Source organism: Schistocerca piceifrons, chromosome 2 (genome assembly GCF_021461385.2).
Source record: "Schistocerca piceifrons isolate TAMUIC-IGC-003096 chromosome 2, iqSchPice1.1, whole genome shotgun sequence".
NCBI classification, from domain to species: Eukaryota; Metazoa; Arthropoda; class Insecta; order Orthoptera; family Acrididae; genus Schistocerca; species Schistocerca piceifrons.
The window spans coordinates 979502094-979514357 of NC_060139.1; the positions used below are offsets into that span (position 1 = coordinate 979502094).

General features: G+C 40.5%; 1 protein-coding gene across 1 annotated transcript in view; it reads right to left on the reverse strand.

Moving 5' to 3' along the window:
• Positions 1-2970: 2970 nt before the first annotated feature.
• The window catches only part of LOC124776039 (alpha-1D adrenergic receptor-like), a 629857-nt gene continuing 620563 nt past the window's right edge, over positions 2971-12264 (reverse strand). Inside the window, exon 6 of the mRNA XM_047250879.1 lies at positions 2971-6147. Coding sequence (XP_047106835.1) covers positions 6025-6147 — 123 coding nt within the window. The 3' untranslated portion in view covers positions 2971-6024. The remainder of the gene's footprint in view (positions 6148-12264) is intronic.

Sequence of the window (12264 nt, forward strand, 5' to 3'; positions counted from 1 at the left end):
TTTCACCACTCGCAACCTTTGCCAACATCACTGCTCTGACGAAGAACTACAAAATTCAGAGCGGCCTACAGGAAGACACCTCTTTTTAGGCTTTTGAAGACTAATGATAATGACTTCTATGTAGGCTTGCAGAGAGTTAAGACTTCAGGTTAAAGACAGGAGAGATGACAGATGAGAAGAACCATACTGCCAGTAGAAGGACTATACTGAAGCACTAAGTAGAAAGAGAGGGCGTAACACACATTCTCCAGCTGCTGCTGCCGCTTGCTACGTTACTCATACTCCGCGTGATGTAGTAAGGTGGCCACTCGTCTGCCTGCTTTTGTTGCTCAGACTTCAGGAGCCGATTACGCTATTTCAGAGTCAAGCATACTGCTTGTTGCTCTCATTGTGCATTTTGCCAACCTTACGGTGTTCACTCCCTTCTTTTTGCATATTTATTACTTTTAGCTAACAACATACGTTTTCATTGGTCATGTCTGTGAATCATTAACATAACTGTGTTTTATCCTCCTCACCCATTTATACTTATATGCATTATGCTGTAGAATTATAATCCTTTATCTACCTGTAAATGTTTCTTTATCAATGTCAGTGGGCAGTTTTTTTCTTTACACAGTAAATCTATTTGTTATACAGGCCATTTGTTTCCATTCCTATCTAGAAGGCGCCTTTTGCCATAAACACGTCATGTGAGAGATGTGATACCCATTTTTTCGTGCTTAATTGGGCCGCCCCTATTAATATTCATTTAAATAAGACTTTTCTGTTCTGTGACAGTATTCTTGCTTCAAATTAATTTACGTTGTCGTTTGGGGTGGTTCGCCATTAGGATTAAGTATTGTGCATGCCTGGAATATGCTCCAACCCCAACCCACACCGCACAGTGCGATAGACTAATATAGTGAGCTGTGTCAAATCAGTCATTTGACTGAAGATGTAAACACAGTAGAGCGTTTAGGAAAGCTTTTATAGAACACAGCCAAAATTTAACATCCATGCAATAACATTGTTTGCGGTTAAGGCTGTTGTTTTCGTTTATACAGTTTTCAGAATGTAGTAATTACGATAACGATGGTGTTACTAGATGTTGTTAATCATTGAATTACTATAATATATTCGGAAAATATATTGTTGGAGAGGACGAAAGAAGAAGGACTGAAGGATTCGAAATGTGGTGTCTGCGAAGGATGTTAAAAATTCCATGGACGGCCAGGATGACAAATGAAGAAGTCCTGCAGAGAGCGGAGGAAGTTCCAGTTCTTTGGAAGACGGTCAAGAAGAGGAGAGATATATGGATGGGACACATTCTGAGACACGAAAGTCTTCTCCACACTATAACGGAAGGCCTTGTGGAGGGAAAAAGGGCAAGAGGCAGACCTAGAAGAAAGTACATAAGCCAGATAATGCAGGACCTAGGATGCGGAAGTTTCACGGAATTGAAGAGGCTGGCCGACAATCGCACTGAATGGAGAGCTGCTGCAAATCAATCTTAGGATTGGCAACTTAAGAAGATGATTCGGAAAATCTGTACCTAGGCATTATATTGTTAGCACCATAATTTCTTACATTTTGAGAAGAGAAGGTATTGTTAACAGTTTAAGTTAAATATTTGAAAATTTTTTTACCTTATTTTCTCTTACTGCTACTGAAATGGTTTCCGTCAGGATTAGCTCTCACCTTTGTCAGAGTGGCTACTGAGGTGTATTTTAATTATTTGGATTCCTAACCTTATCGAGTGATATTCATTATGCTGTGTATGAAATCACTAACTTTGGAAGAATGTAACGATTTAACGAACACACTGTATATGCAGATGAAATACAAATATTATATTATGAACTCAACTGCCATGAATGTATGGAATTATTTCAACATTACATAACTTGAAAGTGGATGAATGCCTACCGTTCACCATCGCACTTCCTTTCCCTAGTTGCAGTAAAGGATCACTCTTTCATTTACAAACGTAATGTGAGTGTTGCATTTAGGTACCGAAATATGAAGACATTAGTTACGCTATCATCCACCGTTGGAAAATCATTTATCATCACATTGATCAGCAATAGGCCTTGTTATGTTGTAGCAGTTCCACCGACGTCACACCTTTATAGTTAATACAGAAACTGAATTACCTTTATTCGTGAAAAGATGACATTTCTTGTATTTCAGAACATTTATTAGACTTTTATTCATACAACATTTAGTTATTGATTTACAAAAATACACAGTATATTTACACATTTGTCCCATTTCACATGTCCGAACACTCTGTGAGTTATGTAATACTCATGACATCCTTTGCCTGGAAAGCCAAATCTACGCCACCAATACCACATTGCCTACTTTTTTCTGGAACAGCAGGGCTTGAGAAAGAGTGTGACCCAGAAAGAGGCACAGCAGTGTGTAAACTGTTTGTCCAGTCTTATAGCAATCACAAAATGAGCAATCATTCAATAAACATCCAAGATGACTACATACACTCAAAACAGTCTTGAGATTAATAATAAAACAACAAGGATTTGGTACTTGTAACCAATCACACTGGAATTATTACTCTGGGACGATTTATCAGACTTGAACCGAATGCATAGCAACTGCTTCTATAAAAACATCAAAAATGTATCACATCAATCATCTCAAAGATACATAAATTTGAAGTAGTATTGGGAATTCCCCAAAACATAGCTAGCACTCACATTATGATTAACAACAGCAATTATCCTCTGAGGCGTACTACACACAGCCGTAAATACTTCCTGAAATTCCTAGGAAATAAATTAATGATTCCATTCATATAGAATGCCATTGATTTTGTAGATTTCCTTATGGGTGAAATTTTTAGTACTTAACACTGGTTACAACTGAAAAATTGTAAATTTTCTATTATTCCAAAACGAATATATATATATATATATATATATATATATATATATATATATATATATATATATATATATATCACACATTCATTAATTAATTACACATACAGATGCCTTTTTTTGAAGAGGAACTCAAAATGATCTCACTGAAATTTGGTAGATGTTTGCAAGAAGAGACACTGAGATGACAGAACTATGAATTTGGTGTCAAGTGTATAACATGACTGATGTATTAATCAACTGATTATTTTCTCTTAAGATACCAAACAATTATCAAACGTTTGGACGGTTTTGTGAGAACCTACTAAAGTTGAAGAAATGGCATAAGAACAGTTACAGACAGTAATGAAACCACAAATTTTCTTTCTGAAGTATTCAATATCTCATCTAAGGGCAATGTACAAGAAGTGAAAGTATATTATACTGTCTAAACCACATATATATTTCTTTTCGAAATAAAGAGAGAATACATAATATAAAACTACTGTAAACGCCATTGAGCGTAATAGTCTCTGAAAGAAATCTGTTGTGCTAGAATTAGGAAAACTGTCATGCAGATATTTGATAAGAAACATATTTAGTGTGAATTAGCAACACTGTTTAGGTTTGGGCCAACGGAAAATGTGACTTCTGATATGTTCTACAGTTTCTGTGAATGTATTATGAACAAAATTATACATCACGATTGTAAATATAAAGAGTTCCAAAGAATAATGAAGCAGCGTCGTATTAATTCACCTGTTGCTATACACGTCTGAGAAAACGTAAGAATATGAACCTGTTAACGAAAATAAATATGACATTGAATTAAAAAGCGCCTCACCATCTTGCAATGAGGAAAACACTTGCCCAACGTGTCTTGTGATTGTAGAATTATCACACAGCTACAGAAAATAATAAAAAATGAAACAGTTGGTAAAAAAATTGCTGCTACCTTTTGTTTAATATATGTCATGCTTAATTTTTTTTATTTTAATATCAAATGAGTAAATCAGTGAACCAGCCATAATCATGATCTTTCTGAAATTGCAGGAAGTTTTGTTAACATGTTGAAGGGCTTGTGTTCTTTGTAATTAGAGCTGTAGTTTCTATACAAGTAGGCTATTACTCCATATGAATATTTCTGATGTTTGAAAAAGGCTTCAGGAATTATATAAAATACTTAAGTCACAGTTTTAAAGAAAATATATATTATCGTTATTAGAAACTGTCTGTCGCCTTACAGTCAGTAGTATGTGAAGATGGAGATGCTTGTGTAGACCGTAAGAACCGTTTAATCACTCAGAAAATATGTTATGCATACCAGTACCATGACATTGCAGAATGACTAAAAGGGGGATGCGAATAACCGACATTATTGAATTTCCTGCAGTAAACATCAACACCAACATATATAAATGCTAGTCTTGACACATTCATTGCTGCAGTGTGACTTCAAAGTGAGAAATGAACTGCAGGCCTTAAGAAACTGCGAAAGATGCAAATCAAAATACCACACGATAAACTCTATGATCGTTCTGGAGAGATAAATATGCCTTTCATATGTTTACTAAACACCCAACAATAACACAGATTCTCACAGCTGTTGAACAGCTTACTACGTGATTAATTCTTATCTTTAAGTGTCAGCAGAGAAATTACAGCTATGTACACATAATTATAATCAGCACACAACACGTCAGGTACATCTCAAACACAGCTCTATGAATATGACAACATATGTTCAACTATACACATAAGAATACTTGAGGTAGTACCTACAATGATCCCAGTCTGTGGTAGGTTTTTCTGTCCACAATAGTTTCATTTACCATTAGAATAACTGTTATGTGAATCTATTTAGCCAATAAGCTAGAGCATTACGAAACATACAACTTCTTCTTTCTTTCTTGATGATACATCGTTAAGAAGAGAGACACATCGATACGCCTATCATTTAAAACGAGGAGGAACATGATATTTGAATAAAATTAAATTAAAGAACATTTCCACTGCATGCCACACTCAGGCTAATGATGACGTCTTTGGGAGTGGGTTAGAGTAGATATTGCTTCTGTACATCGTCTTGTAAGTATCAAGGTATTCCTCTGACTGACTGCAGAATCGTTATTTACAGTTTCCAGTAAATGAACTTATCTAAACCAGTCTTTTTCTTTAGAACAAAACACCTATGAGGTAGTGACACACGTCAAAGGTGAATCTGTACGTTAGGATATCCAAGACTTTCCCTTGTCAGTTTGTAACAACCAGTTGCCTAGGCAAACATTTTGTACCCTCGAGCCGAAGTAAACCATTTCCGTCTTTCGTAATGTCATTTTAGGATCCACTCTGTAGGTTATGAGACCCTTAGCATTAATTATAGTGATGTTCATCAATAACAAATTTACCATAGCTTTCATTTTTGTCCCACAGTTTTTTCAGAGAAATGGTCGGGAATAGCAGGAAATGTGCTATTAACCTACATTAAGCTCATGATTTCGTCGAACGTGGTCAATAATAGGGGCTGTACAGTAACAGGAGTCGAGTCTCTTTCACTACACGTCTCGTTGCACACGCTAGCAGTCATTCAAAAGACAACAGCCCTCACAGAAGGGTAGTGTGTCACATTCAGCATCTATCCATTGACAACAGCAGCTTCTCCAATAGCAACATCCGCTACTACTGGAAGCTCAGTAGTAGTGGATAGTTCTCCAATGACAGTTACAGTTTCACCAAATGTAGTGTCCACTTGTAATGATCGTTCCATGGTACAAGCCACGAAACCAATGACATCTGAAGTACCTTTACTGGGGAATTCTGATGGAACTGGGATATCTCCAGAATTCGATGCCTCTCCTCTGACACCTGGAGGATCTCTATGGACACTGTCGACAGCAGTTGGAATGACTCCCAAGTTTGACTCCTCTCCATTGAAGCCCACGGAATTTCCAAAGCACTCAGTAGCCATGGCGCAATTCTCAGTTGAATGCCGACTAGTGCTGTCGTCTGGGGGTGGGGAGATTTCCTCCTGCGCGCCTACTTGGGCCGGACCCTGGCTGTCTGGGCTGTGGTGGCTGTGTTGCTGCTGGAGGTGGTGGTGATGGTGGCGGTGGCGCCGGCGACGGTGCTGCCGTGCGGCGGCCGCCGCCGCGTACTCCAACTCTCAGCAGCGCTCTCGCCGGTTCAGCTCCTCCATATAGGCCGACAGCTCGTCCTCCAGAGCGCCGTGCTCCACGTCACGCAGGCTACTGTTGCTCACATTGTTGCTGTTGTTGCTCAGGCTCACCTGCAAAGTATACATATTTTTTCAGGAATATATCTGTGTGAAATGTACAGGATGTTTAACAATTGCTGTTACAGGCTTCTATGCTTCTGTGGGTTATCGATGGTGCTTAGTATATGGAAGTTTGAGAAGTAACCCATGACTGGAAATATGCCCAGCCGTGCCATTTCCTATAAGTAGCCATTCTTTAGAAGTTATCTATGCTGGATGCCCAGCAGTGTGTTTGGGAGCATCTCCCAAGAGGACAGAACCTGTCGGCCTGTGAAGCTTGAAGGCACTAGCAATCCCCATTTTCGGCCTCACATCTGGAAGAGTCATCCATGGGTGAGCGTGGTGTTTTGTGTCGGTGCCTACCTAAAAGAGAAAGTGGCCGTGTTGTCTGGAGGGTTTCCACCTGTAACATGGGATGGGTTAAGTAGCACGACCGGTCGCAAGCTGTAGTTGGATGCACTGGTACACTGGTAGCGGACCCGTACAGGGCCCACCTAGATTAACCCTGGCCAATGTAAGAAGCGAGTGGATTTGGTGACACCCTTGGGAACATCTGGCCACAACGTTTGTGTGTTCTAGGAAACACGAATGTGAACGCACGAGATTTTATGTCTCCGTCTTCACTTAAAACTTCCGGGCTGATAGGCCGTGGTCGATGTATAAAACTCACTCCTGGCGTTTGTCTCCGACTGCGGGAGACATCCTACAAGGTAAAGCGGCGAACTGCGAAGAGAACTCGAGGAAGCGCTGATTATACAGGCAGTGCAAAGGGCACCACTGTCCATCGCGTGGGGCCGGCTATAAGATTGTCTTTGGTAATGCCAACATTCTCCACTGAAAGTAATCGATCGTCACGCTTGTGGTACAACGCTAACATCCAATTTTATCCAATTTAACACATTCGTCTTTCCTGTTAAAACTATTACGGTGATTAACAATCTTGATAGCCTCTCTATACATGCGTGCATAAAAATGCGAGGTTTCAGATATGACGCTCGTCTCGCTGAATTTTATTTCATGATAACCTTCCTACCGGCAGGTATGGCGGAGCAGTTCTAGCCCCTTCAGTCTCGAAGCGCGCGACCACTGCGGTCGCAGGTTCGAATTCTGCCTCGGGCATGGATGTGTATAATGTCCTTAGGTTAGTTAGGTTTAGTAGTTCTAAGGTCTAGGGGACTGATAACCTCAGGTGTTAAGTCCCGTAGTGCTCAGACCCATTTGAACCATTTGAACCATCACCTTCCTGGTAAATATGTTCCGCTACGGCCGATTTATCCGTGTGACCCAGGCGGCAATTCCTCTTATCTCACATCTCTTTGTGGTACCGGTATAAACCTGTACACAACAACAAGGAATTTTATATATTCCCGGTGTAGCCAAAGGATACCTTGCATCTTTCGCCGATCTTAAATATCCTTTTATTTTCCTGGTGGTTCTGAAAAGTTTCCATCCTGTACTTGCTTAAAACTTTCCCAATGAACGGAAGAAAAGCCTTGCCGTTTGGCGACTGTTGTTCGTCGTTTCTCCTGATTCTCTACCTACAGCGAAGTGCTCGATCTATATCCTTGCTAGCATAGCCATTTTTCACGAAAGTTGACCGTAGATGTTCAATCTCATCATTTAAATAAACAGGTTCACAATTTTTGTAAACCTGTCTACCAAGGTTTGCATTGCACCTCTCTTTTGTCTAGGGTGATGGTTTGAATCTTTATGCAGATAACGATCAGTATGCGTGGCCTTTCTATACGCCTTATGGCCCATCGTTCCGTCCCGTCGTTTAATCACAGACACATCCAGGAAATTCAGTTGTTCATTACTCTCTGTTTCCATACTAAGGTGGATTTTCGGATTAATGCTGTTTAAATGTCTCAGGAAGGTATGCAACTCATCAGCTCCGTGTGTCCATACTATGAACGTGTCATCGACATAGCGATACCATCTGGCTGGTCTCTTACTGGCAGTCTGCTAAACCCGTTGTTCAAAAGTCTCCATAAACGAGTTAGCCACAGCAGGACTAAGAGGATTGCCCATAGCCACCCCGTTAATCTGTTCATAAAAGTCACTATTGTATTGAAAGTAGATTGCGGTTTGGCAGTGTCGGAATAATGCCACAATATCGGTAGGAAAAATATCCGCTATGCGTAAGATAGCTTCGTTTACCTGAATCATGATAAGTAACGACACAATATCACAAGTGACGAGGATATTATCCGGGCCGACGCTCATTTCTTTTTACATGTCAATGAAATGAGCTGAATTTTTAATATGACTGTGGGTCCCACCAACATAAGATTGCAGCAATGAGGCATGGTGTCTAGCTAACTCGTGTGTAGGTTCGCCTATAACCTATCAGGCCGGAAGTTTTAAGCGAAGACAATACCGGACGTGAAAGCCTACACTGAATGATTTTTGGCTTAGCGTTTCAACACGTTTAGACTAGAATTTCCCAGATATTCTTGGCCATCCTTGTGTAACAGCGGAGGTCTGAGAACTGGAAATTTCTGTCGCCTTGTAGGCAGTTAAAATGTTTTAGGAAATAAATTATTTATATCATGCGTAAAGACGAGTTTTAATTTGTTCTTCTTTTATAGGGGATTCTTGTGACTAAGATTTTCGGGTTCGTACCAAAGAGTTAAAGATTATTGTCGCTACTGAAATTCTGAGTTCTGACGGTCTTCGGTAGCCAATTCTTCTTTGTGGCATTCAGAAAGTTCTTGGATCATAACAGGCAATTAACTGCCCTACTTTAACTGTAGATTACTATTTTATTCTTTTTTTAGCCTACATTAAACTCATTTGCTTCCTTATTGGCGTAATTATCACACTGTACAATTCTTTGTGCTACCAGTGTTTCTGGCTGTTTTCATTTTGTCAATCATTTGGGCTCAAGAGTCACCAGAGATATTGCCTGGTAGACACATAACCAGAACCAGTGACCGCGCGAGGACTTAGGCGGAAATTGCGTGGGACGGCACCTCCAGTGCTTGTGGACAGCGCCGACCTGCTGTGCAGTGCCAGCATATTGTAAGGGATCTGGCTGGTTCTTTCAGCGCCTTTGTTTTACTGCATATTTTTGGCTGACATTGGTGTCACTTGGACGTGCCATTAAACCACTGCAGTCCTGGCCTAAGTAAATAAAGGTGAATGATGTTCATTTTACCGCCTGGCATTTCGACTCCTAGCTCTTCCCGACATTCCTTTCGGTACCGTTTGGATGCAAAATAAGTTTCAAAATTGCATTAGTTTCATATCTCTCGCTACACAGTGCAAACAAGTGAGAGACAATCAGCTCTGACTTGTTTCCTCTACAGGAGTCTGCACCATGGGCAACGTTTCGAGCATCCATCGTTGGGTTCTCTTTCACGTGACGTCTTCAAATTCGTCAGTGCGACGCGTTCACCGAGCACCAAGTTCAAACATCCTAGCCGTGAACGTACCAGTTTCTCGCAGCCATTCTTCTACTCTGACGAAAAATAGTACGTGATGTCATAATTATAACAGGGATTAACGACGACGCCCGCTTTTCAGTTGTTGTGCCTACTGCAGCGTCCGCCCCTACAACCTTCGCCATTGGCATCCCGCATGATGAAATAGAAATGCGGGATGCCTTCATCACAGCGAGTGAAACCAAAGCCGATGTTTACGGTGCGACCGAGGACGTTGCCGGAGACCATATCACAGCCTCGTGTCTCAGTAAACGGCCACCTGCGTCCGAGCACCGAGGATCGACCGCAGCGCCAAAGATCACGAGCAACAAGCGAATTATTGCCCTACTCACGTGGTCGAAAATAGTCCCAGAAGATACATCGGTCAACCGGCCTCATAAGCCTGTGCATCTACGATGCCGGCCGCAAAACCTACGCGCTCCTAATGCTGGTAGACCCGGATCTGCAGTAGTAGTAGATTCGCATTGTGACTCAAGAGGGTCGTGTAACGGTGGTCTGGGCTCCCTGGACCGTTCTGTGGCAATATTGTGTCGACCATTCTCTAGCAGTTTTGTTTCTGTCAATCCTTTTGCAGAGTTTCTCGAGCGACAGATTTGTGAGGAAAATATTGTATTTTGTTATTCTTCTGTTGTAATATCCGAAGAGGAACCCATACTTTATTTCTTGCTTGGATCGCGTTTTATTTCGACTACTGTGTTCACATCATCAGTTTTCTTGTATATTCGTTCCTTCCAATGAAAAAGGGTTGAGGAATATCGTTTCGCCCTTTGTCCCTGTAACCACACATATAGCACCTATCGTGACGGGGGAGATTTCAAAGTGATCCATGATAAAACATATTTTGTATCCAGAGGGTACATTTTCTTATCAGAAGTTGATCTACTAAGTCCTCTCCTCAACCACTGGCTGCCTGATATATGAACTGTGAAACACGCTGTATAACAGAAGCTTGTAACACTGTTATGAGGGAATGACAATAATGTACGGTGTATATGCAGCGAAGAAACATACTAGGCTTGTGGAGCAATACATTTCCATCCGTAACATTTATGTATACTGTCGCTGAAATATCATGAATTCAAAGTTATTAACATAATCATCTCATTGAAGAAGAGTACATTTACAGTCTATTAATTCCTACTTTCGGAACCACTGCTCCACGAAAGCTTTTGACATCTAACATTTGTAAAGGATCTTCCAGTTCCTACACTGCTATCCTTTGTCACTGCTTCTTCATGTACAGATAGCACAGTGGGGGAAATTAGGGAAAGATCAGTGTGGATAATTTCTCTTTTGGCTTATCAGTAGTCGGATTTTATGTGAGCCATAACGCATTTGTCTCCTGCGCCAACCTCTTCATCTCGGGATAGTACTTAGTAAGATCCCCTCCTGTGCTAACTTCATCATCTCAGAGTATCATTTAGTAAGATTCTCTACGGACATTGCTATGCTCAGTGAAAGTTGTATTAAAATAGATCAAGCAAATGCGAAAGTAATGAGCAGTAGCAGAAAACTTCAAAATTAGAGACTATGTAGTAACCTAACCGCATGAATTTTGTTCACTTGCAACTAAAGTCAATGGTAAATGGTGGTGTGTTACCCATTTTCGTGGGGGGAGGGAGTAAGAGGGAGAACTGTAGAATGGGGAAACAGAACTTTCAAGGGAACTGACAGCATGGAGGACGCTGGTATCATGTAAGAAAACAAAGCAAGTACATGAAGGCTAAATAAACCCTATAAATTCCTATTAGTTGTATCGAAATTACATGTAATTACACGTACCTTTTTCAAGACCTGCTGCAGTCGCATCATAACATTTAAGATGTCAGATATGTATTAAGCTCGTAAAAGCTATCAGACGTATTTTCTCCGATATTTCAGCAGCTATTTGCTATTTCGTTTCCATTGTACTGTATCCCTATTGCATTATATTCACACTCAGATAATTGAATAATCGTACTTGTGGTAATGTATCTAGAATGAAATTTTCACTCTACAGCGGAGTATGCGCTGATATGAAACTTCCCGGCAGATTAAAACTATGTGCCGGACCGAGACTCGAACTGGAGACCTTTGCCTTTCGCGGGCAAGTGCTCTATCGACTGAGCTACCCAAGCACAACTCACGCCCCGTGGTAATGTGTTTAACGTGTACCCGAAACACTATTCTTTAATGGCCATTTCCTACTTAAAATATGTACAGGACCATATTTTGTTACGTGGTATTTGTCGTGCGCAACGCAAAGGACTTGGAACACCAGCTGAACGATAAAGAGTTTATTGAAAAGAGTCTGTAAAATGATTTGTAAAATGAACACCAATAGTTGTAAGGTAAGAGTAACGGAGAGCAGTAAATTAAAGTCATGTGATTCAGAAGACATTAGACTAGGAAATGAGACACTAAAATTGTAGAACGATTTTGCTGTTTGGGTAACAAAATCACTATCAAAAGCCAAAAGAGAGAGGATACGTAATGCAGGTTGACGATGGGGTAGGAAGGAGTTTTATTAATCGAGAAATATTTAAACGTCCAACCGACGTTTATGTGTCGAAAAGTCTTTCCTTAAACCTTTGTACGGAATGCAGCCTTTTATGGACTTGGCGATAGTTACTGCGGACAAAGAACAGAAAGATTTGACATTTGATACTAAAAATAAATGCTGAAAATCAGATGGGTAGATCGA